This window comes from Dermochelys coriacea, chromosome 6 (assembly GCF_009764565.3).
Source record: "Dermochelys coriacea isolate rDerCor1 chromosome 6, rDerCor1.pri.v4, whole genome shotgun sequence".
Taxonomy (NCBI): Eukaryota; Metazoa; Chordata; order Testudines; family Dermochelyidae; genus Dermochelys; species Dermochelys coriacea.
The window spans coordinates 125,444,138-125,471,371 of record NC_050073.1 but is presented as its reverse complement, the minus strand read 5'-3'; the positions used below and the strand labels follow the sequence as shown (position 1 = coordinate 125,471,371).

The 27,234-nt window shown below is 46.4% G+C and overlaps 1 protein-coding gene across 2 annotated transcripts in view; it reads right to left on the bottom strand.

The window, feature by feature from the left end:
- Nucleotides 1–26,231, bottom strand: part of MDGA2 (MAM domain containing glycosylphosphatidylinositol anchor 2) — a 660,176-nt gene extending 633,945 nt beyond the window's left edge. The window contains exon 1 of one of the 2 annotated variants that reach the window (XM_038407346.2): nt 26,018–26,231. In XM_038407346.2, coding sequence (XP_038263274.1) covers nt 26,018–26,090 — 73 coding nt within the window. In that variant the 5' untranslated portion in view covers nt 26,091–26,231. The remainder of the gene's footprint in view (nt 1–26,017) is intronic. The other variant, XM_038407347.2, reaches the window with a different exon arrangement.
- Between the last annotated feature and the right edge of the window lie 1,003 nt (nt 26,232–27,234).

Here is a 27,234-nt window from a genome sequence, read left to right as displayed (position 1 = left end):
GGTGATTAAACTGTTTGGGTTCCATGCAGAGGTTTCATTGAGTTGATGGTCACCTGTGAGGAGCTAACAAACGCAGTTCGAATTAGTTGACAGTGGGAGGGGATTTGCACAGAGTAGCTGCATCACAGCATAAGGTGTTCTGTATTTATCTTTCAGCATTTGACAATAACCTTAACATCTAAACCAGAGCAGAGAGCTTCATTCATTTTACTAAAAAAATGTCCAAAAATATTATAAGAGAAAAACAGAATTCAGGTTTTGGCAGGAAAGAGGAGAAAACGATTTGCAACTATTTTGTTGTAAAATGCATTTATTTGTAATTGTTATTTTGCAAAGGGTCTTCCATGTATCCTGTGTTCTTTAAAAAAAAAAAAAATTATTTGAATAGGAAAGTCATTCCTTTCTCTTCAGCTGTCTTCTCAGGGAGGGGAGGAAATCCAGCCCCTGTTGACTTGCACATCAACAGATCCAGAATTTTGCTCCAGATTTTTAGTCATAGGGTATTAGTTTTAATACTTTTAAAAGGCCCCTCAAGCTTAGTGGGCGATCTGTTTTAACATGGAGTGTCTGTGGGCGGCAAAGTGTATTTACATGAAAGATATTTATCCTTGATTGTAATTTGTCATTTTTTTTTACAGGTGCCTGGGGGTCAGACAGACAGACACATTTCATAACTCAAAATAAATACATTAATTAATTTAATTTAATGAATTTGAAATTGTGAGAGGGGCTGCTTCTGCGAAATGAAGAGAGATGAGCATTCTTTGATCTTACTGCTCAAAGAAAATCTCTTTGATCTGATTGACAATAGATTATAAACCGATTCCTTTATTTGTAGGTAAAGAAGCAACTGACCAAAAATTAGGGCCTGACTACACTCTCACTGCAGTCAATGGAAGTTTTGCCATCAGCTTCAACCGGAGCAGACCTAGACTATGGAGACAAATCATTTAGAAACACATTATCCACTTGGCTCTTACAGACCTTGGGGGAGCAGACTTTCCAACTGGTAAATGCTAGCACAGAAACCCAGGGTCTACATTATTGTTTACAGTCTGTGGTAAACCCAGGACAAACAGCTACAAAAGGGGGGTAGTAATTAGTCCCAGGGGATTAAAAGGCCCCTCCCTATCCGCTGAGGAGAGAGAACCAGCGGGCAATAAGGTTCAGCTGGAAAAGGGGTTGCTAGGGAATCAATGAGGTTCAGCTGACTCCAACTACTTGGGACCTTTTTAAACCCTCCGCTGGGTGGTAGGAGGGAGACAGTGAGGGAGTGAGAGGAGCAGGGAAGTTGCCAATAGGCTGTTTGCAGCAAGACACCAAACCTTCCCAGTAGGGAGGCTGCACTCGCTCCCCAGAAGGGAAGAAAAACAAGCCCAAGGGACTCACTGAGCAGGACCCTGGGCCACCTATAAGGATTCGCCTTGCCCCAAACCCAAGTCTCCAAGGCCAAAAAGGACTGAGCCTACTGAGGTGAACAAGGGATTTTGCCACAAGTCCTGTAACATGGATTAATTGGCCGTCTGTTAGCACGTGCTACAATGCAATGGAAAGCTCTCAACTAGACACAGTCATATTGCCTTCAGTGGGAGCTGGACCAGGCCCTAGCTAAAGAAACAGAATTGGATAGTTAGGGAAGATTATTTCATTTATTTAAAATAGATATTTAAGATCTTTGACTCTTACATTAAAAAAAGCTTAAAGATCCCAGAAATGTAGCCCTGGAAGGGACCTTGAGAAGACATCTGATCCATCCCCCCCCACGCTGAGGTGGGTACAAATAAACCTACACTATCCCTGAGAGTTGTTTGTCTAATCTGTGCTTAAACACCGCCAATGCTATATGACCTCCAATCTTATAGCAATACTTTATGAAAAACTTCTTGAAAATGCAAATGTAACCCACTGATGAGTGTGTGACAGGTCCCCATCTATGCTGATCCACGGAGGATATGAGTTGTAGCTTGGGTGGCAGCACGACATTACCTCTGGAGCCCCTGGTTCCATCCCTGGCATGTGTTGGACAAAATGACACCATCACACAAATCTTTTTTTTATGATTATACTTGATGGACTTAGCAACTTGCCACCATCGCTGGTCATCCAACTAAGATTTGGGATAAGGCAGATTGAACATAATGTGCTTGATCACTACTGTTACACCAGTTTTACAAAGAAGGAACTTCGTTAGTTTTACATCTGCCCCATTCGAGATATTGTCCCCTCCTTATGTGGCGGTTCCTCCTCTTTCTCCCAGAATTTCCACGGAGTAACACCATCAGGAAACTGGAAAAACAGAGTCACAGATACAGCACTGGAGTGGTAACTTCTCCAAAGCTCTATTACTTAGCTGTTCTTTGGATTTTTTTCAAAAGCACATAAAATGATTGAATGATATGTGCCCCTCGAGTAGCTACCTCCATATCCTGCATTTTAACTCATTAACATTGTGTGCTTAATTAACTATTGTTCCCCCTCTTGCCCTGCACACCCCTCTATTAATATGGCAAATGAGTAATTTCAAAGGAGGAAGAAGAGAAACTGCTAAATTGAGGGAAATCGATAGCTAGAATAAACCAGATTAGCCAATTCACTTCTGCGCTATTTGCAGCCACTGTGGGAAGGCAGAGGAACTGTGGTCTTGCTTGTGCTTTGAATAAAGATCAGAAAATATATCAGCTGTGGGCCTACGAACGTGCCCGTGCACCGCTGACTCACATGTCAGCAGTCTCCTTCACGAGGTGTTGCAGATTGAGGAAAAATGAGGCTCTCCTACATTTAGGGGAAGCTGGTAGCCAAGATGAGTCTAACTTTCCGGTTCTCCTGTGCACCATTTTGCCACTGATCTGGGGAGAGAAGCTTTGACTCACAATTTAAATAAGGAGCTCTTTAAACTCCAGCTGTGGGTATACAAGCAGGCAATCTACAGTCAATGCATGAAACTTCCCCAGGTCTGTATTTTAAGTTGCTTCTTGAGGAAGAAAAGTACAGCACTTGCATAGTATGAATACTTCTACACCAAACAACTTTAGGAGATTCTGCTACTTCAACAGCTTTACCTTCAAGCAAACCCTCAATAGCTTTGGCCCCATGACAGAGAAAATGCTTTCAAAACTGCTTTGTCACATTATAGTCCTCCAATGTAATGTGAAAAATATCATGGCCAATATAGTAACGTTAACTCTACCTTCAGAATAATGGCTATTAATTAGCTAGGCAGCCCTGTGTTAATACCAATATCTGTCCAATCTTTTCAGCTTCTTACACAAGGAAATGTCAGGGTTTTTTTCTAATTCATAATCTGGGCCCTTGAACCCCCACTGTCTAAGGTTTTAGATAGGAGGAAAATGTGTTATGTGCCTAGTAAGGAATGCATGACAGTCTAGGCTAAAATCAGAATACAGGGCTGCTGTTAGAATATGACCTTGCAACATGAAATTCTTAATAGCTACTAGCTTTCTATTTGCTATTTTTATTAACGATCAACAGTACTGTTGACAGTACAACTTATTTTCTTATAGAAGTATTAATAAATGTGTCATATTTAAAAGATAATGGACTATGGAGGAAGTAGAGGTTACATACTGTCGCTATAAACATGATCTCAATGGGGTTCTTGAATCAGTTCTTCCCATTTGGGTCATCTTTCACCAAATAGTTGAGTTAGTCCAATTCCAGAAAGAAAGCCAACCATTTCTCTCAATTCTTTTATTCCCATCAATCACATTTCAAGAGCCTGGCCTTTGCTTTTACAGCCACAACGCTTCAACACAGTAAGAAAGGTTCCAGATTAACCACATCCCCATCGTGAAGGCTGATAGTTGGCAGAAAAATGGGTTGCCAGATTTGTCTTCAGGCCTTCAGTGAAGCAGAAGTTAAACCGACCCAATGCATCCGTTACTCATACAGGTGAACAATTCCTCACTGACCTTGGTGAGCCAACGTCTACTCTGCAAGACACTGACTTTGTTAGTCAGATAAAATATAACCTGCACCACTCTAGCATGATCCAGAAATAGTACGCCAAAACAGAACTACTTTTTGTTTCTAAGACCAAAACAAGTATCCAAATGTTAGCTGCCCTGATCGCTACACCTTCCCTTTTCTTTGTATTAGGTTACGTGACACAAGCTGAGTGTACCTGCCAAAGGAAGGGGCAGAAGGTGCCACCTTCACACATGGCCCACTGTGATAAATATAAAGGGAAGGGTAAACACCTTTAAAATCCCACCTCTGCCACCATGTCAAGGTTCCTTCCCCACTCTGAACTCTAGGGTACAAATGCGGGGACCTGCGTAAGGAAAGTCTGGATGAGCCTCGGCAGCCTTGAGCTCTGGCTTTGTCTAGTCAGCAGTGTGGGGAGGCAGGACTAACCGTTAAGGCTAAGAAGTGTCAAATAGGCCTAAACAGAGTGACTTACCTTGGACACCAGGTGTGTCAAGGATCAACCAACCCCCTACAGGCCAAAGTGGATACTATCCAAAAGTGGCCTGTCCCAAAGTCAAAGAAACAGGTTCAATCCTTCTTAGGCTTGGCTGGATATTACAGGCGATTTGTACCGCAATACAGCCAAATTGCTGCTCCATTGACAGACCTAACCAAAAAGAAACAGCCAAATGCCATTCTGTGGACCGAAGAGTGTCAGAAGGCCTTTAACCAGCTTAAAGCGACACTCATGTCTGACCCTGTACTAAGGGCCCCAGATTTTGACAAACCGTTCCTAGTAGCCACCGATGCGTCCGAGCGTGGTGTGGGAGCAGTTTTAATGCAGGAAGGACCGGATCAAGAATTCCACCCTGTCGTGTTTCTCAGCAAGAAGCTGTCTGACAGGGAAAGCCACTGGTCAGTCAGTGAAAAAGAACGTCGCGCCATTGTCTACGCTCTGGAAAAGCTACGCCCATATTTTTTATAGAAGAAAAAAAGTAAAAAGAATCACCTCTGTAAAATCAGGATGGTAAATACCTTATAGGGTAATTAGATTCAAAACATAGAGAATCCCTCTAGGCAAAATCTTAAGTTACAAAAAGACACAAAAACAGGAATATCCATTCCATCCAGCACAGCTTAATTTTCTCAGCCATTTAAAGAAATCATAATCTAACGCATATCGAGCTAGATTACTTACTAAGTTCTAAGACTCCATTCCTGTTCTGTCCCCGGCAAAAGCATCACCCAGACAGACACAGACACAGACCCTTTGTTTTTCCCCCCTTCCAGCTTTGAAAGTATCTTGTCTCCTCATTGGTCATTGTGGTCAGGTGCCAGTGAGGTTATCCTAGCTTCTTAAGCCTTTACAGGTGAAAGGGCTTTTCCTCTGGCCAGGAGGGATTTAAAAGGTGTTTACCCTTCCCTTTATATTTATGACACCCACCTTGTAGAAAAAATTCCTGCTGCCAAGAGGACAGACAGGCTACATACTCCAATAGGGACCTAATGACACGCCACAGTCAGTCACTGAGAAGAGTTTGTTTTGAGGACAGCTTGTGTGCAGTAAATGATTAACCAATTGAAGCCATGTCCTTAGCTGACAAGATCATCAAAACCGTTCCCAGGGACTATACAATCTGAATACCTACACCAGCAGCAATGGCCAGGCATTGATGGAATGAGCAGTCAAGCCATAGTTTTTTATCAGTCACCAAAACTAGGTTATTAGATAACTATGTCAAGGTAGAGCAACAAATCTTCATGAGCATAGCAGGCAAAGAGGAATTCAGAAAGGGGGTTGAGGAAATAACTCAGGCACAAATCCTCAATGGGAAACTCCATCCAAGTAACAGTAGCTCAGAGAGATTAGGCAGATGGCAGAAATGACCTGAATACCTGTCAATCTTTCTTTATTCCAAAAGAATTTTTTTAATAGCCAAAATGCACAGATTAGAAAATTTGCTTAACATGAAAATATAGGGCCAGATTCTCCACTGGAGTCAACAGCCTTGGCTCGGTTGTCTTCAAGAGAGTTTGGCTAATTGACATCAGCTGAGGATTTGACCCATGTAATGCAGAGACACGTAAAAGGAAAGTTAAAAGAGGCTGAACAAATACTGTGTATCTTGTTTAAAAACAATAATCATTCCAGGTTGTTTGTGTGAGAGGGACTGCAATGTACCTTAGCTATGGCAACATCTTATTACAACATGTCATATTTCTAATAAAGAAAATCCTTTCAAGTTCAGCATTAAACTCCCCAGACTCAAATATTCATAAAACAAGAACTGCACCAAAAGGTCTAACTGAAGTTTAAGAAAAGAGATAGTAACCCAGAATATTAATCTAAATATTAACAGCAACTGCTACCGTGCAGATCTGCAAAAAAAGATGTAGCAAACCTGTTTGTGGCAACATATTCCCTTTCCTGAATGCCTATGAAGCAGACCGAGGTTTTTACTGATTCTTAGGTTTGAATTAAGCATCACAGCACACACCACTAAATTGGAGCTATGGCTATTAGTCTATAGACTCAGTAGAACACTTTTATCTCCTTGCCACTTTGATCCATATCTCATAAATCCTTAGGCCAGAAGCCAGCATTAGTGAGTGAAACCATGTAAAGAATAATAATAAAAAAAAAAAGTCTTAGCAAATTCAAGTTTGTGGGATGGTGCTGCTTTAAAAGCCTCTTGTGGATTTAAGGCAACTGTTTTTAATGCAGCATAATTCTTAAGTAAAAGAGTCACTTTTTACCTTTACCATATCCAAATTCCATGCATTATCATCGAATCTGGTACTGCATATAAAGTTCCCTGTCGTATTAGAGTTTCTGAATTGAGATCATTCCTTCCATTCAGACCGTGAGATACTAAAAACCTTAACAGGTTAAGCATCATAAAAACGTCAAATCAGCAGACTATGTATGCTGCATATACACTTCCCGTATTGTTCTAACCCATGAATAGCACTACATCCCCCACAGTACATGGCTAGCAAATGGACAAACAGGAACAAACAAATGCCTTTCTAGCTGGCTGTCTAAAGAGATGAGATGACAAACCTGCTTCGTTTGGTTACTTTGAGCCCTGTCATTAACATTTGCTGTCAAACATGGACAGTCTTTGAACGTATTACTTTCTTCAGCAGTAGCACAAGTGGCTTCTCTAACCATCAAGGCTTCAATTAAAGGGCTCAGATGGATCCACCTGAATTTTCAAAGTAGAAACAAATGACAGTCATGCAGACATGCCTTCTCCTGCCCGAGTGCGAGGGTGCACATGCACACGTGGGCACATGCAGAGAACCTGCATGCCAGCAACAGATTTCCACACCGCAAGAAGCAAGAAGTTGGGTGGGATGTTTGGAAGCACTCAGCGTTGGCCCAGGTTCTGCTCCCACTGACGTCAATGGGAGTTTTACCGTTGACTTCACTGAGGCAGTTAGGCCAGTACAGAGTGACTTCTGGGATTGATGAAAAGGGCTCCAAGGGCCATGCCCAGAGTTGCATTCCCAATTTGGAGTGGCATGAGGACCCAATTTCCCTCCAAGGAGCGTCACCAGGGGTCCCTCTGCACCCTAGAGAAGCAGGATGGCAGGAGGTAGTCCCTACTACTTATACCAGGAATTGGGGTTTATCAGCTGGCCAGGCCTGTTCCTTCTTTCTCCCGCCATACACTTAGCCCTCTGGTGGGTGGGTGCTGATGGGGCCTCCCAGGTCAGTTATCTCTCCATTGGGATGTATGGGGCATTTCCCTCTCTAAGGAGCTATTGTTTCAGGCTCTCTGCACACTCAGGCAGATATCATTGCAAGGGTGACATAAAACATTTTCAAGCATTTCTTGGCAGCCACTAGATCTAGAAAGTTTTATATTTAAAAAGTAAGCTTTGATTCCGACATAGTTCTGACTCCAGGCACTTGGGCCCTTGGCTTGAGCCAACAGTACCTATCCCTTAATCTGAGCAGAGTGTTTTTGAAAATCCTACTTGTTAATATTCCATCCACAAACAGCAGCATTTTTCTCCGGGGGGGAAAAGGGGGGAGAAAGATGACAACTTCCTCAGCTCCAGGAAGAGCTAGAATTTGCTATTTTTAGTCCATTAGCAATGGGAATTGGTGTCTTCTTAGAAAGAAGAAAAGGAGTACTTGTGGCACCTTAGAGACTAATAAATTTATTTGAGCATAAGCTTTCGTGAGCTACAGCTACTTCATCGGCTGCATCCGATGAAGTGAGCTGTAGCTCACGAAAGCTTATGCTCAAATAAATTTGTTAGTCTCTAAGGTGCCACAAGTACTCCTTTTCTTTTTGCGAATACAGACTAACACGGCTGCTACTCTGAAACCAGTCTTCTTAGAAGTTATTCCCACTCAGAACCCTGCATTAACGTAGTTCCATTTGCCCAAATTATTTCTTCACAATGCAAACACTAAAAAGCAAAGAAACCGACAGATAAAGTCACAGTTATGTCCGAGACAACCGCAATGGCCAAGCACTATCCCCCTAATACACTAACGGCTTCTCTAACACCCTCCATGTCAGCTCAGCCGTGCCCTCCACACATGCCCCAAAGCACTGAACATCGCACAGCAATACTCAACCGTATTGTGCACAAAGGGCTCTAAGACCAGTGATATTCCTGCCATGATGGGGTTACATTCAGCTCATTCTCGGACAATTGAAATGGGTTTGCTTAGGATTTTTTTTTTTAATTCCAATATCCTTTGGTTGTCAAAAGCACAGCCATTTCTAGAACTTGAATTTCTTTTTTTTTTTTTAAAGGGTGCATATTTTCCCCTCCAAATCTCTTGGGGGGGGGGGAAGAGAGAGAGAGAGGAAAATAACCTGGTGTCTTTTTAGATGACCTGATTCTAAAGTGACTGTCTATCATCAAATCTAATGCTTAAGCAGCCATCTGTTTTAAAAATCATGGCTTTCTCACTGCACAGGTATCTTGTGACTCAGGCAATTAGTGTTTAAATACTTGCCCTTTTAAACATGCAGATGCAAACTGTTGACAGATTCTCTCTCGATCTAAAAATCTCTCTGGTTAGGTCCAGGAAGTCTGGAAGGGTTGGAATGAAATAACAATTTCTCCCCAATGATTATGGATATTTCTATCTTCTAGATCTCAGTCACTCTTACCAAGATCCTTACCCAGAACAATTTCTCTTTGCTTCTCTGGACCTGTTTCTCAGAGATAATACGTTAACTTATCATTCACCTGGCAATGAAACCTACTGATCAATTACAGGAGTTTGTAGACAATTTTTTTAAAGCAAAATTATACCTGTCTGTATCTCTTTGAAAGACTGGACAGCTGGTTCATTGAAAGGGCCAATTTGCAGTAGCTGAGTTATCCAGTACACATTTGCATTGTGTGATCAATTAGTCATGACATTTTCTATTCCCAGCATCTGCACATTTGTATCCACTAATTTACAAGTACTAAGGCCCAGTCCAGCAAAGAGGCTTTTCAGATGCTTTAAATTTAAGAGTTTGCTTAAGTGCTTTGCTGGATTGAGGTCTGACAATCCAGTATAAAACTCATATTTTCGTATCCAGCTACAAACGTGTTCTGGCCTTCCCCTAGCTGTCGCACACCGCTGAACTTGTAGCATTAGACCTGTAAAATTTGTTGGAGATTTAGGAAAGGCGCCACACTGAAGCTACCATTGCTTTAAGTATCACCTCTGGTTACTATCATGCAAAGAGATGTTTATTGTGCGTGTGGGTCTTTCAGTCAAGAACAGGGGAGAGAACATTTAAAAGAAGAACAGGGAAATGAAATTGTAAAACCCCTACCCAATCACCGTGGGGACTCAGAAGCAGGGATAGCACCTGAAATGCTTCTTTTCTCCAACTAGATAGATATCAAGCTGGCAGTGTTGCATGATTAGAAAGTATAGTGCAGTATGGATTGCTGTTCTGCTGTGTAAGGGACTTTGGAGACCTTCTCTCCTCCTAAGAAAGGTGTATTTCTGTTCATATAGTCCCTTGAGAATGCTGCTGGTGTAACTTAATAATCCTGTGTGTTTCAGATGGTCAGATGGCCATTGCATATTAAATTTAACTCACACCATCTGTGAATGACTATTATTTTAGCACACTTCACAACAGAGAGGACAGGTACATCTCGGCTGGGGCACTCAGTATTGGCGCAACTCTGTCCTAGTTTCTGTCATCCGTGTCTACAACTGATTGCTCTGGCAATCATTTGCGGATGCAAAACTTTCTTTTATTGAGAGGTGCATAATTAGATGCTGGATTGAGGTTCCAAAGAGTGAGTGAAGCAGGGGGCTGCGCGGAGGATTATGTTGCTACCTAATGTGGGGAAAAGACATTAAGAATAGTGCCTTTGAGCACAGGGACCCCAGAGCTATCTGAAGAGTTTTTTCAGAGATCATTGCATCCGTCATGGAAATGCAATTACCTCGGTGTGGTACACAACTGAGTCTAGGCAGGAGAACAAAGAGTAACTTCTCCAGCGAGAGCTACAGAGGGAGGTCAAGGAGGCAGAATGTCGTTATTGGGATTGGAATCAGAGCAGCACTAACTGCTACTAGGGTGGGGTGGGGATAACAGGAGATCTTTAATGACCATACGTAGCCAGAGCATCTCCAATAAGATGGTGTCCCTTCATACTACACGGGAACAGTGGACAGAGAGAAAAGCCCCACATATTGAGGCACCCACACCACTTGCTTTATGGCTGGATTTCCTTCCTGCAGCGTGGTTCTGACCGAGTCCAGCCCTGCCCAGGGCTACGAAGTGGACATGACTCAAACATTTTTCATGGACTACAGGAGTGAACACCACTGTTAAGAGTGCCTGCTGCTAGTCCCCAGGGCTGTTATACCGTGTGGCAATACAAAGTGACTTGGCTTCCATCCACAACAGGTGAGATAGTCAAAGTGTGTGCATGCATCCAGGACAAAATATTTCACAGTGCCACAGCTCAACTAGAGACTGCGACAGGGATCATGGGAATTCACAGAGGGCCTGGTAGGGATACATTAAAGCCCTCCCCAGCCCAAACGAACAACTACCCTGATGCTCTGCTGAGAGGTGTGAGGGGATTTGTTTAGGCCACCCCCTGGGCAGCTTCCACCCAATTCCCTGACAAGCAGGGATATAAGAACCTATGGGGACAGACTAGCAGAGAAGAAGCAGGTGGACTCAAGAGAAGAAGTAGGAGGTGTCTTTCCTGTGACATCTGGGATCTATGAAGGCTGAAGCAGCCACCCCTTATACCGTGTGCCTGGATGAAGTAAGTCCTGGCGTTTGTTTCTCTGGACCGTGACGGAGGCAAAACTTGGTTTCCTAGTGAGAGAAGATACAGCTGAGAGAAGCTCTCTCTCTCCTTGGGTGACGGTTGCTACTTTTAAACAACACCATGCCTTGTCCATAGGCTAATTCCCCACCCAGCCACACACCTTCTTTGGCCCAGTCTCCAGCCGTCCAGTCATAGAATCTCCATCACAAATAACATTTCCATCAACACACAACAGAGCCCATCAGACTCATCTCTGGGACCTTGCCAAGCTACCAAACGAAATGGGGGTACCTAACTTGTTTAGCATACCAAAGGCTAGCAACCACCTGTGAATACTGAGACCGCAGTGGCCACTGACCTATACAAATGCATCTCTTTCTGCCTCAGCTCCATGGTTTTCCTGTCTATTTACCTACTGAGTATTGTCTACGTCCTAGTTTGGGGGCTCTCTGGGATAGGGCCTGTCTTGGTATAGCTTGTTCGTATAGTATCTAGCACAATGTGGCCCAAACCTTTTTTTTTTTTTTTTTTTTGCATCCTGTAGACACTACCGGTAATTAGCGAAACAATCCAACATATTTTTCCCCCAAATACGTTTTATTAAGATCACCCAAGTGGGTATGATGCAGGCGAGTCCTTCCATTTAAGTACACTATCTATCATGACAAACAGCAGATCACATGGGTCAAAGAAGGCATTTTAAAGCATCAGTTCTGCATAGTCCAACTACAGTGTGACAAGTGTCAAGCTCAAAGAGGAACTAATGGCATCTAAGGACAGGCCAGAGGCTGAAAGCCGAATTTGCAAAGCACTACCATTCCAACGGAGAGAATTCTGGCACTGCGAATGGCTCCTCTGGCCAGCCAATTTCATCAAGAGTAGGCAAGATTCTACGTGCTTGCCATTTGTGTCGTATTTCAGGCTAGCTAATTTTCACCGTGGCTAAAACTTCCCCACTTTTGGCAAGCCATCTGTCTAGCCTAGGAGTATTGCTGTTTATTAAAACCATGTCAACTACCAGTTATAATTGGGAAACATCTTTAAAGTCACAAACGCTGCTCCTCAAATTCTCTAAAAAGAAAGACCACCACAGGAACCCAGACCACCAGGGTTTTCTGAAGTGAACCTTCTCTGCAAGGCAAGGGTGCCAAATACACAGGCCAAACTATGCCTAGCATTATCCCGGAGAATACCCCGACACAGCAGTCAGCATCATTTGAGTACAGCAAAGGGCTTCTCTGGACTAGGGCTCTAAAAGATGAGACATTGGTACCATTAAGCATAGTGCCTGATCCTGAATTCCTTGTTCAGGCAAACTCCCTCTCCAGCCCTTTGGTTCAATGGGAGTTTTCCCAAAGTAAACAGTAAAGGACTGGGGCCAGAGAATGAAGCAAATGCACAAGACACATCTCTCATTGACAGGCAAGGTTGATGTGTCCATTTACACCAGGGCCACATTTGGTCCCAGATTATTATATATAGTGGGCTGGGGGGGGGAGAGAACATTTTTCATTCATTGTTTTCTTTAAAAATGCATCCCATTGCTTTTGTAGGAAAGTCTAAATCTGAAAATTTTCAAGGTGAGAAGGGACTTATCTAGTCTGACCGCTGCATAGCACAAGCCTATAGTTTCCCCCCCATGAGTCCTGCTTCAAACCCCGGAACTTATCGGTGAGGTAGAGCATAACTTTTAGAAAAGACATCCAATTTTTAATATAAAGACCAAGAGACGAGGAATCCGGTACATCTCTTAGTGAGTTGTTCCAATGGCTAATTGCCCTCACTGTTAAAAATGTACATCCTATTTCTATTTCTCCTATTTTTTTTCCTAATTTTTCCTATTTCCATTTGCATTTTGCTGATTTCTACTTGCACCCTTCCTAGAGAGTAGTTTAAAGAGCCCTCTCCAATGAGAAATCTTCTCCCCTCTGTAGATACTTTTAGACCACGATCAAATCACTTCTCAACATTTCTCTTGAATCAACTAAATAGATTGAGTTCCTTTAGCCTCATTGCAAGGCATGTTTTACAATCTTTCCGGCAGCCAAACCGGCCTCACTCAGTTCAGTGAGCAGTGCCTTGCATTACAGTCTGCTATTCATCATTGAGCACCATAGGCTGAGAGTTACCATACCTTAGTAATAGCAAGCTGTAGAAATAAATGTGTACACTACTCACGGGCTTGAAAACAGAATGCCGAGGCCTACTTACTCTTCCTTGACCGTCTGCCCAGAGGGTTAGCGAAGCAGGAAGCAGGCTGGTATGAGCCTCGGCCGTCATGCTGTGGCTTCATTTTTATCACTGTTGCATAAGGACCCAAAAGATAATCTTAGGCATTTGCCAGGATTTTACATGTGCCCAGCTCTGAAGTTGCACTGGCTTACACCTGGCCAACCGTGGGAAATTTGGGAATGGGCAATTAATAAAAATGTGACAACCCAATGCCAAAATCCAATCAAACTCCAACAAAAAGCATGGTAAAAACCGGCAACATGAAAGAGAGAGTGTTCCTCCTACTTCTCAGTCTTGAAAGTACTTATGACCCTGTCTTGTGTAAGAAGAGATGTGCAGGATCAGGCCCTTTGTTTGCTGTCAATCAGGAAACAGTAGCTACATTCAAGCTGAACAAAAGCCTATTCCAGTATAGTGGGGCCCCAAAAGCGAACTGCCTGAGAACAGGCTCTGCTATTTCCACTGAAGTCAACTGTTTTTAGTATTCAGATTACTCATGGTGATGACAGGAAGTAATTCAGACTGAAATGTTCCTTGGAAATAAAATCTATGAGAATAAACCTGCAAAGACACAGCAAGTTAAGCAGAGGACAGCATGACCGTCGCAGTGTGGGAAAGCCCCTCAGGCTAGAGGCAGAATGGTTGGTGGGATTAGAACATACTAAGGAACACATGCACAAGGTAGCGGACACTTGGCTGATGAGGACTTAAGCCCAAGTACAGTTGGAGACAGAGTACAAAGGAGTTTCTTGACAGCTGAGTGGATGGAAGGTGGTAGAATTATAGAATATCAGGGTTGGAAGGGACCTCAGGAGGTCATCTAGTCCAACCCCCTGCTCAAAGCGGGGCCAATCCTCAATTATTGCCCCAGATCCCTAAATGGCCCCCTCAAGGATTGAACTCACAACCCTGGGTTTAGCAGGCCAATGCTCAAACCACTGAGCTATCCCTCCCCCCCTTTCCATCGTTAGAACAAGCAACCCTTTTCCGTGGATACTGGAGAACTCCTTCCTTCCCAGCAACTGAACCAGATTTGTTGCAGGTTGAAGAAAACAACTGATTTGTAAAAAATCCCTCTGGTTTGTTGTGCTAGTTTCTTTTCCCCTCAAGGTACGTTCACACTGCAGCTTCCCAGCTTGTGTAGACGCTAAAACCAGCCACATACCTATGGACAGCATAGGAGATGGTTTGGGCTAGCTGTCTGAACACACGCTCAGGTGCTGGGACCATACTGAGGTGGCTTGGCCCAAGCTTCCTCGTGGGCTATTCCCGATTACACTGTTATTTTTAGGGTTAGCTCACGCAGAGCTAGCGTGTCTGTCTACCCGAGCTGAGAAGCACACTCCCAGCTGCAGGGTCGACATATCCTAAGTGACGCTGGGGTTGCACTCTGAATTAGTCCGACCCACTGCATAATGCAAAAAATGAAGCCATTGTAAAAGCAAATACATACACAAACTTACTATTCAGAGCCAGAAGTGTCTTTTAAAATAGATACTTGCTGCCCTTTAGTGAAAGGCTATCGGCAGCATCCACCTGAATTGTTACCCTAGATGCTAAAACCTTTACCAGTCACAATAATAATACAGAGTAGGGAGAGAAAATTCAAGTACCATTATGTGTTTGATGAACCACAAAGACCCTTGAGAATGTTCATATTAATGAGAACATAATATGTATTCAGTGCAGAGGCACTGTAGTGTTTAGAGTATAATATACCTTTAAATGGACACTGTCGCACTGTGTCCGAGAAAAGCTACCTGCAATTATTATTTTTATCACCTAATGCGAGAGCTGAAAGAGATTAGGGGGGAAGTAGCTCGCTCACTTCAGTTTGTCTCCTTTAAGGACTGGGTGGCACACACTGCGTGAGCTGCTCAAAAGCACAAAGGACAGCTGTGTGCGCGGCTCCCTCTGGAAATCAATGGGAGTTAAGAGGCACCAGTCATTAGTGCCTTTGAAAATCCCCTACACCGTGGGTGCAGTTAGTGTCACTGCGTCCCCCTAGAGTCGGGATTTAAAACGGAGGACAATGCATTTGTCAAAGCACAGTAATTGGCCTAGAGGCCCAAGAGGGTCACCTGCAGGAGCTGCCCCGCTCCTGGGGACTGGTTGGACTACACAGAAGCGGGACCAACTGCATCCTCAACACTATATCCCCTTCTCTCAGATGCCACCAAGCATCCAGGGTCCACCCCACAGCAGTACAAAGAGTCGGTATGGGTCTGGAGTGGTAACACCAGTCCCCTCTAGACCTCCAGAGATTGCCACAATCCCCTCCCCTAACCACCACCCGCACTCAAGGGGTCCCAGGGACAGCTGGGCATTTCCTCTGGCTGCAGCTATGGAACTGTGCTGCAAGGAACCGGAGCTCAGTGCGAAACAGAGCTGGTGCAGAGAAGCAGGGATGCAGAGCACAAGAGCTGGTGATGGGCAGGCAGACCCCACACCAAGGGCTGCAGCAATTCTGTGCCAGGATGAGCTGGCCACTGCACATAGCCCTGTCTGCAACAGTGCAGCCTGCATAAACAGCAAAGAGACACCCCCTTCCATGAAGACGAGGGTTCTGTGGGACACCAAGAGGGTTTTCATGGCTATGGAAACTAAATACCCCAATCACATCATGACTCGCAAATCCTGCCATTGCTTCCCTGTCTCCCCCCAAACACACACACCCAGACCCCACTGAGCCCGCGTTTCTGCAACTACGACGCCAGTCTGTGGGTCTGCGGAGTCGTTCCGTCTCTTTTCCCCCATTAACTCCTCCCCTCAGCCTGTGCCTGCACAGTCAGTCTGGCTACTCTATAATGGGGTCTAAAAATTACCTGCTTGGCCCAGAATAGGAAAACTGGCTTTGGTATCACTGTAGGGAACCCACCACCCATTTATTTCTGAGGCTTTTCTCTCAGTTCTCTTGAGGTCGCTATACTGCTCCAGTAGGCAACAGAGACTTGCTTAAGCATCTTCAGGAACTGGATGTAATGGGAGGGGGGAGCCATTTAGAAACACAAGACAGCCGCCCCTGCAGAGCCCAGCCTCCTACAGCAGTGAAATTTGGCGCTCTCAGTCACTGGGCACCCAGACGGTTCGAAGTCCCAGTCATGAGAACACATTTTCAAAGAACAGGCCTCTCCCACATTCCCCAGATTTTCCCAGGCACCCAAAACGAGCTGGCCAAGCCAACCGTTGAGCCCTTTGAAGCCAATGTCTCAATGGGTTTTTTTTTCCTCAACGGGTCCAAGATACGAACTGCTCAGTTTACAGCGCCTCCAAGGGTGTTTCAGTGAAAGCCACAGCCATCTGTTCACTAGGGAATCAAATCCGGGCAAGCCAGCTCCTCCAAGCTTGCTCACAAAAGCCTTTCAAGCTCAAGCCCTTGATCAGCAGGCACACAACTCCCATCGCTGCTGACGGCAATAGCGTGCGCAGATCAAGGGTGGCACGTTTACCAATGAAGAACGAGTCAAAGGTCACACTTCTGAGCAGACAAGCTGCCAGGAAATATGCGAGGAGAAGGAGAGAAGCTGGATTGAGCTATTTTTCCTCTTCATTTGTTTTCCCACTGACTCTAAATAAACTGGATTTAGCTCAGGAGCCAGGAGAGATTTATTTATTTATTTTGAAGTGCTTCCTTGCTGCCAGATTTCCTCCCAATTCCCCTAGCTCCGATTCAGAGAGAACACCTTGACCCAATATATGCAGAGCATCAACGGTTTCCTTCTATGGAGATGCAAGCAATGTGCAAATAAGCCACTCAAGAGAGCAGACAGAAAACGCTTTAAATGTCAAGAGGATTGTTTTGGAGTTATCATCTTCTTACTCTGAACGCCACACAGTCGGCGGGGTAACTCCTGCATGGGTATAAAAGTGGAGTAGGGTCCATTGGAAACAATAGAGCTGCCACCGCTTACACTTGCTGAGGATACAGCCCACTCTTTTGCTTGCTTGAAACTTAATGCATTTTAATGATATTTATCAGATATAAAACTTGCTTTTAGTTGCCACCTACATGGAAAGCATTAAACGTCATGTTCCACATGCCCATCTTCCTGTCATATTTTGCCAGATTTTGACACCATTCCAAATATCTTTGCCTTTATTTCCAGTCACAAGATGCTCCGATATGAGTGAGACAAGGTGGGTGAGGGAATCTCTTTTCTTGGACCAAGTTCTGCTGGTGAAAGAGACAACCTTTGGAGTTCCGGACCCCCTTGTCTCTCCAATATCCTGGGACCAAGACAGCTACAACACCACCACCGCAAACTCTACGATATAAAATTTACTAACAGACTAATCCTGCATTACTGACTTAGGTAACTGGCACTCAGTAATACTCCAAACAGTATTTGTGCATAAAGGCTGCAGCATTTGTCTGTAAAAATAGTACTTCAGTCACTCTTCAGCCACAGGGCCCGATCGAAAGCCCACTGACGTTGACAGGAACTTCTCCACTGGCATCAGTGGACTTTGGATCCACCCCCAAAATTCATTTAATCACAGTTATTTAATGTTTTCCTACAAATCGGTGAACATTTCTATACATTGATTGTGCTCCCTGGATCATGCTGGTGGCAGCACAAAACCGGTGCAATGGAGCGCAAAACCAAGCCACCATGTTCCTCTCCATAAAAATCCAATGCACCTTTGCTTTGCTCCCCCATGTAAAATGTTGAAGTGTGCGACTTATTGCATACAGCAGCAGCCTCTACGACCGCCAAGAAAAGAATCAGTTGGAAAAGTCATTTCTATTCATTTGTGTTGCTTAATGGGCAGGTTGAAGGTCCAGAATTATTTCCCGCTCTCCACACTCTCTAAGTGCATTAGCTTACATGCAGAAAATGAAACAGTCTCCCAGCATTAATGAAATCTCAGTGCTAAAATACACTGGGAGAAGAGGGAACAGCCTTCAAGGGAATCTAAGTGGGTTGAGTTAAGAGTTAAAGTTTTGAAGGATCGGCTGCTCAGTAAATGGTCCTGGAGTTAGCAGTGGCAGAGCACATCAGCTGCTTAGAAATGCACAGCACTGCAGCAGGACATAATACCTTTCCTGTTCTCTGGTGAGACTGCTTTGGTTTCTGTCACACAATATCCAGAATTGTACAGGGTTAAACCATATGATACAATAACCGCATTCAAAGATCTGCATGATGGGGAGCACGGATTCAGAAAACCAGCTCTCTGAACGAAACTAGCTGTACCATTTGGGGGTTGGGTAATTAAGAGGCTGGCTTTTGAATATAAGAGCTAATCATCAGCTATCTTCCTGAACCTAATTAGTTTTCCTAACAGGGAAAATGCATTAGTGTTGGGGTTCCCACCTCCCTTGAGTTTTTGTTTCACTAGCTTCAGCCAGAGTATTAGGTAAAAGCAGGGTCAGCTATGACATACAGCCATCAATATTGCTAAAGCCAACAGTCATTAATCGCCTTCTCAAGTTAGCTGCTAGCATGCAGCTAAAAAACAAAAGCAGCAATGTAGCTGAGAAAAGTTCTTTCTTGACAAGACATGACCACCAGTTTATGCTGAATGGCTGGCTGTATTTTCTATACAGGATACTTAATCAGACCCCAAACCAAGTTGCCATATGGAATGCAAGGCTCCGTTCTTATTTTTAGATCCATTGATTGATTTTAAATGTGCATCTTTGTAAAACATTAAAAAAAAATTAAAATTAAGCCTATTGGATAAGGCTTTTAGCAGGCATTAAAAAAAACAGGAGCAATCTCTCTAGTGTTTCGTGTCAGGAATGCTCACCCCTCCACACTAGCCACTGCAGCAATTGAAAAGGATCATCCTTCACTTATCAGGGTGCTTCTTGAGAGGAGGACACTTCCCAGCATGTATGTAGTACTACAAGATACTGCTTTCAAGCTGGCCATCGTATAGCTTTGGCCCATCTCAACAATACTCTTCTCTCCTCTGCCCCAAGCACCCTGCCTAAGCTTTTCAATGTCTCTCTCTTTTCTTCGGGTTTCATTTATAAACATTTTGAGGAATAATACTTCTGTTACCCAGGTCTGTCAGTGGGGTTTTTTTTTTAGCTCTTTTAATTACAGAAGCCGTTATAAAATTTGACAAGTTTCAGAGTAGCAGCCGTGTTAGTCTGTATCCGCAAAAAGAAAAGGAGGACTTGTGGCACCTTAGAGACTAACATTTATTTGAGCATAAGTTTTCGTGAGCTACAGCTCACTTCATCGGATGCATTCGGTGTATTTCACTGTAGCTCACGAAAGCTTATGCTCAAATAAATTTGTTAGTCTCTAAGGTGCCACAAGTTCTCCTTTTCTTTTTGTTATAAAATTGTGTGTGTGTGTGTGTGTGTGGAGATGGATACGTATTACATACATATTACATGCTTCTCTTTATATGAAGATACCTGTCTTTACACATACGAACTTGCACTCACCTTCAGCAGCATTTTGAAGCCTACAAATTGGTGGACATTTATGATTAATAAGGGCAGTGTCCTTCCTGGTCATGGGAAAAGCGCACGGAAGTAACAGAAACATACAAAAAGAGAAAAGATGTGCAAGACACAGGCGAACAGTCTGTAGTGAAACATGGAGGAGCATACAGCTGGAGGTCTGACCACCAAATGCAGTGAGGAAACCTGTGGAGAGCAGCCTGTGGAACTCACTGTGCATAGCAGAGATATACCTGCTTCTGGGAAAGGAGACTGGCTTGCATTTATGTAAGCTGTGGCTGTGAGCGTCTTAGAATTTGCAAATGAGCCTCCCTCCCACCCACACATGCTGTTTTCAGACAGCCACTGTAGGCCTGGTTAAGGAATTGCTGCATTTAGATTATATATCTCACCAAAATGTTTACAGCTGCTCATCTCAAGTTACTTGTGCAAATTGTTACAGAGTTGGAATGTTTGTCTCTAGTATAACAGGTAGTGATTTTCTGTGACTCCTTCCATTTTTCCTCCAGGCCACACCCTGCACCTCTGATATTATAATTTTGGCAGTTCATCCAAGTTGTGACATTTCCCTGCTCTAATTCAGTTTGGTGTAATATCACGCAGAAGGTTGTGTGGTTTGCAGTCAGACTTTTCAGGACAGATTTGTAGTAATTTGCTACACTCTTCATTCTGCAGCCTGCAACGCATGGGAGTACATGACCCCAAGACATAATGGTTCGCAAGGCCTGGAACAATACAAACCATTTATAACAGATCCAAAAGCCTGTCAAATTCTGCATCCTTGGCCTAAAGAGCTTGTAAAATTGACTTAAGAATTTTGTTCTCCCATCTTTACTATATCCTTCATCTTTATGGAACACTGTTTATTCAAGGTGTCTAATAACAACACTTTGTGCCCATATTAAGCCTTCTCACCCAGACATTTTTATACTGCACTGCAATTCTACTGTAGAATAAAAATATGAAACAGTAATGTTCTGAGTACTTACTTTGTATGCTTTAGTAACCATGCATGGCATTCAGAGATGCATCATTTTAAAAGGGAAAAGTGCATGCAGCACTTGCGTTTTTCGAAGGATTATTTTGCAGAAAATAAGCTAGCTAAAATTAAGGAGGTGAAATAAATATGAAAAAAGCCCCATTTTTTTCAGGCCTTTTGGATCTTTGTATTACAGTGGTCCAGAGAATAGGGGACTGGGCTAGGAGTCAGGTAGATCTGAAGTGTGTTCCTACCTGTGCCGCTGACCTGCTGTGTGACCTTGGGCAAGTCACTCCACCTCTTTGAGCCCGTGTCCCTACCCACCCAAAGAGCTTGTATACATGGCGTTAAACGGGACTACGCAAATAGGTACCTTCCAGTTCACACTAGAAGGGTCTACATGGGGCAGTTCCAGCGCAACACTTCAGTGCGTGCTCCAACTCACACCCCCATAGTCCACGCTGACGTGAGTCAGTCTTCCAGGCTCACCTGGAATATTATTAATAATTTTGTCAGAACTAGTGGATAGAGCACTGGGCTGGGACTCAGGAACCCTGGGTTGTATTCTTGGCTCTGGCACTGGGCTGCTGGGTAAGTGTGGATAAATCACTCTCTATGCCTCCATTTCCCCATCAGTAAAATGGGAACACTGAGACTGACCTCCTTTGAAAAGCTCTGAGAGCTACTGATGAAAAGCACTACGTAAGAGCTAGGTATTATTATTACCACTCATAATACTTTGAAGTAATGTTCGTTTAAAACAAATGTATAACCATATTTATCTTAAGACAGTGAACTACATTCTTCTGGGATCTTGGAATCTATGTTCACATGGATCGGTGGTTTGCACTTTAAAATACGAAGGGCCAGACCCTGCTGTTACCAGTCAGCGGCGCTCCAGTGAAGTCCAAAGGCATTACGACCTGTTGAGGAGCTGGCACAAAGACAGGAGATATTAAAAAATGAGAAGGGACGCTATAGTAAAATTTCTTTGCCTACTACTTCAGTCAGGTCCATTTTTCGGCATTAATTATTGTCATTATTTATCTATGAGTTTCATTAAGTGAGAGGGTGTACACAAAGGAGGATGTAGTCCCTGCCCCAAGGAGATTACAATTAGGCATGATCCTGCTGTCATTGAAGTCAGTGGAAAAAAATCACATTCAACTACAATGGGTGCAGGACAGCCCCCCCCCCACCCCACACACACATTTTCAGGATTCTCGGTGCAATATTGCCACTAGTTTTCCAGTCAAAGAAAAAAAAAAACTATGAACAAAAAGTTTTCAGGTACAATTTTCAAAGGCACCTATATTTTCACAAGTGATTTAGGCACTAAGTTGCCCAAGCGTGCCCATGTCACTTTTGAAAATGGAACCTCGACAATTTGGAACATTTTACCTTTCCTCAAAGTTACTCTGGAAAATCCCACTCTGTATTTCCAATAGCTCCCAGCGGAGCTAACAGGCACTTTATGTTTTGACTTCAGCAGAAGCCAACTTAGGTGGATGCTGAGCACTTTGGAAAGTTACTGTTCCATAATGTTGTGACAGATGTGAGACCTGGTCTTCAAAGGATTACCTTGAACAACATGCCAGACAAGAACTTGGAACAAAACCGTTACATGGTTTTCGTGGGGTTATCCAGACTCCAGGTATACAAAACCCAGCCTTTTGAAGCTACGCCCTGAGGAGTGAGCTATTGTCCGCTGATCACCTCTTACATGAGGACAAGATCAAAGACCTAAGCTGCATAAGGGAAAGACTGAACTATTCATAATTGTTCTGGTTCTGAATTTGAAACAGTTCGGAATTTGTCACCAGAGGGAAAACCCAGTTCTGGGTTTTGATGGACTGACACCTACCGGAGCCTGAGGTGACCTCTGGTGAGCTATTTTTAGAATGTATGCAGGTTCTTTTATTGTTTTTAATGTTTTCCCTGTAATGCTTTCACCTTAAGAATAAACATGCTTACTTTTAAAGAGCTGGGTGGTAATTTATAGCTGTAGGACATTACGCTGTTCATAGCCTCTGGAGAGAAAAGGAAAGTGCAGATGCTGGCTTGTTCAGGCAGTCTGGCTTGCTGGGAATATTACAGCAGAGGCAGGGAACCAAGCAGCTGGAAAACCCCAGTCAGGAGAGAGAGAGAGTCGTGTGTCTCTGCCCAAGAGAGGTGATGGCTGAGGAACTGGAAGTCTAGACTGGTGCCCTCGAGGAAGAAATACATGTGTCGTTGCCCTAAACAGGTGTGTGTATACATATATATTTTTAAATGAGCAGGTTGCCAATGAAAAACAAGACTGACTTTAATGTATAATTTTAAAATATCATATGTTCACTTACAACTGAAAAACCACTTTGTCTCCCAACATCATGAATATCTGCAGGTCCCTGGTCCATACAGAGACCAAGTATAATGTGCAGTACAGAATGACAATAGATGACATTTAACTCTTATTTATAAAGAAATCTCAGCCCAGATGTGCAATCCTTTTTTCAGTAACAATTTCCGCAGAATTGTTAGCAACCAACTAAGGGCACGATCTCTTTCATAGATGCCCACACACAACATATAAGTCTTAACAAATACTCTACAGTGCATTGCAGAAGCTTATGCTCCAAGAAATCCAACAATGTGTGTCCCTGTGCTTGACAGGCAAATGGATGCATTGGTGGCACACAGAGTTTAGTGCTTCACGTCAGTAATGCAAATGCTAAGGAAAATCCTCATGACAGTTCCTAATATTTTGAATTACATCGGATTTCAAAAAACCTCCAGCCACAAGTTTGCTTACAGGTGGGTAATGGACATGAATGGCCTATTGCATTCATGCGTGTGTGCACATGTGCCAAAAGCAGTGTGTACTAGAAAAATGACAACGATTCCTTAACATGTACTACCACAATACTCTTGTGAGAATGGGAGGCATGACAGCAATGTCACATCACTGAGCTATGCTGCTTACGTAATGTGGAGCAGGAACTGGAAATGCTGGGGCAAGTGAGAGATAGAGGAACACGTTTAGCCCTACGCAAGCAAGTGCAACTTATATTGTAGCTAACAGGGTTGCATCTACTTAGACCAGTAATTAATGTGACCCAGAGCTCCCTCATCTCCAGGCCACCCCTTGGATAATGAAGTAGCGTGGGCATCTCAGAGGTGTGTATAGTGATTATGAGGCTGGTGCAGCACTATGTTACCCTGCTCTTTGGACTTTCCAGCTTTTGTTGTTATGTCACAGCTTTATCATAGATTATGGCTGCATATCGTACGTACCATGTTCTCCTGCAAACGTGCTGCAGCTACTGTCCAGCATGTGCTTCTCTTCTACTAGGAGGGGTTTTGTTTAGCCTACCTTTCGATACCATTTGTAATAACCATCTGATGAGATAAACAAAGTGCTGATTTACATTCTGGACCATGCATTTGAAGGCACTGAGGCTGCATGGGGAGGGAAATCAGCACAGATTTTGGCCCTGTAATTTCCAGATGCACAACATCAGTGGGGACAAACTACTTGCATTCATCTAATCTGCTCCTCCCGGCTACAGTTTAAATTCCCATCCATTTGTACCAATATAAACCTTGCAAAGCCAGCTCTCAAATCGAGGATCCTCCATCACCCAGAGTAATGCATTATGTTTTTAACAGGTGTGCACCAGTACAAGACAGAGAAATACAGATTGATCTTAGATGAGGTGATTCGCAAGCCACTGTAAAGAAATGTAACATGGCTAATGAGAAGAAACGCTCCAACAGCAACATGTGCCCTGTAAATCGATCCCTATATTGGCCACTCCAGGCTGTGATATGTTACACATTCCTGTAGTCCTGGTTGTCTCTTTTACCACCCTCCATGATTTCTACAGCAGCCACTCTCTAACATGCACCAATTTGCTTCCCTCTTCATGTCTAACTGGGATATTTGTCTTCTCTGAATCTGCGCTGTGCCAACAGGCTAGGGTCAGCATTCCTGACACCAGGATGCTGTTGCCAGGGAAGGCAACTGAATGAGAGAAATTCACAGGGAAATGCAAAATAAATACATGTAAAAATCCTCTCCGGGGAGCGAGCCCCGACCGAAGTGCAGGCTCCTGGCAGTGCTGAGGGGGAGCATGAGTGCAGCTGGCGGAAGGGAGGAGCTGGCTCCCCGCGCTACGCACCCCTTGCAGAGGAGCTCCCAGGACCCCTGGACGAGCCTGGGCTGGACTTGGCCGTGAATTGGGGGGCCCCGCAGACCTTGGATCCCCGGGAAGCTGCGGGCGCGTGGCTCGCTCGCCAGGGAAAGCTTATTTCTAGCCTCCCCCGTCCTCGTCCCCCCGAACCTCGCTTGGGGGCTTTCTCCGCGTTTGCTCTGGCACCGGGGGACCGGGGTGAGAGTCCCACTCCGGCCTCGCCGTAGCCCCGTTCCTGCACCCCAGAGCCGGATGATCCCAACCCCGCGGCCAGCCGGCGGAGCACCGACCCTGGAGGGAGGGGAAGGGCAGCGCGCCGCCAAACCGCTCGCTCCCCGCTCCGGAGCGGGGACTCCGTTTCCGTTCACACGGCGGCGGGGAACCGGGGCAAGTGGGTTGACAGCGGATGATTAACGGGTCTCCGAGCTCCCAGCCCCAGCCCCCCGCTCCCTCCTCTCCAGGTGGGAAGCCAGGGCTGACGGGTCCCTGGACCGAGCCCCCAGACGCGCTGCTTGCAGCGAGGGTGCCCCCCCTCAGCCCGCCCCCGGGAAGCCCCGAATCCGCGCCCGTTCCTCCGCCCCCTTCCCCCCAAGCGGTCTCGGGCCGCGGGAGCCCGGACTCCCTCCTGATGCCGGCTGCTCACGGCAACGGGGGAGCGCGGACTGCAAACTCCCGGCACTTCCCGACCGGGGGGAACCGAGCCCGGGCTCCCCGCAGAAGCGGGAGAGGCAGGTGATGAGCCGGGGGGAGGCGGGAGCCCTAAGGCGCCCTCGCTCGGCGCACAGCAAGTTTGGCCGGGCGCGCCGGGTCGGTCCCGTCCCCCGGCTGACGGCCGCGGCGGGGCTCCAGCCTCGCAAGGCAGGACCCAGCGGCGCCCCACTCTGCACGGGGGGCAAACCCCTGCCTGCCTCGGCGGCGGGGCGAGACCCACCTCTCCCTCGCCCGCGGCGGAGAACCCCCCCCGCAAGGTCAGGCTGGGCTCGGCCGGGGGGGGCAGGGACTCACCGTACACCCCTTGGCCGGCGATCCCCTCCAGCAGCGCCGTCAGCAGCCACACCAGCCCGCAGACTAAATCCATCTTCGCGCGAGCATCCACATCTCCAGCCCCGGGCGGAAAGGAAGCGCGGGAGCCGCCGGGGGGCCCGTGCCCGGACCCCCGCCCCCCCCCCGGGGCACGCGGCAGCGGCCGGGCAAGCCGGGGGCAGGCGCTGCGAGCCGGGGGTGGGGTGGCGGGGTCCGCTCCTCGGCGCCCCCCCCCCCGCCGCCGCCCTCCAGCCCCGCGGGGGGTTCCCCCCCCCCCGTCCTCGGGGTCCTCTCGCCTTCGCCGAGTCACTCGCCGCGGCAGGAGCCAGCCGCCTCCGGGGCCACCCCAGCCGGCGGCCGGCGGCCCTCAGACGCCATCGGTGCGCGGCTCCCGGGGCATGGTGCGCGGCGCTGGAGCCCGGGGCCGGCCGCCCGCGTGTCCTGCCCCCGGGCGCGCTCCGGAACCAGCCTCGCGCCCCCCCCCCCCGAAAAAAAAAAAACAAACAAACCCAGCAACCCCCCCGCCCCCCCCGGCCGAGGGCGGCAGCAGCCCGCGGGGCGCCGATGCACGCGGCTGCCCTGCGGCCCCCCGCCCGGGGCCCCCTCCCCGCCCAGGCAGCGGCCGGGGCCGGGGATCCGCGGGGCGAGCAGCGGGGGGCGGGGGGGGGAAGGCAGCAGCCGCCGGCGCCGCCCGGGGCGATGCACCTGCCCCAGCCCTGCCCGGGGATGCAGCGTCCGGCAGCGGCCGGGCTCGGCGCGTGTGTGCGAGGGGCGGCCGGGCCGGTCACGTTGAGCTTCTACGTGCGGGGAGCCGGGGCTGGGGAGCCGCAGCCCGGCGACGTCAAAGCCTGCGCGGCTCGGCCGCCCCCGCCCCCCCTTCCCCGCGCCGGCGCCGAGCTGCGGGGGACGGGCCCGCCGAGCCCCCTCGCACGTGGGGAGGCGGGATCGGAGCGGGGGAGGGGGCCCCTCCTGCCCCTACCCCCCCCCCCGGCTTGCAGGGGTCCCATCAGACCCAGGGTTTACAGCTTGGAGCCAAATGGCTCCCAGCACCCCCCCCACACACACACCCCCCCTGAACCGGCGCCCCTGCTCCCCTCTCCTGGTGCCTCTCCTTCTCCGGGGGTAGCCCCGCTCAGAGGCCGCCTTGCCCACCGACTCCTTCTACACGTTATTTGCAGGAGGCGCCTGTTCTGCCCTCG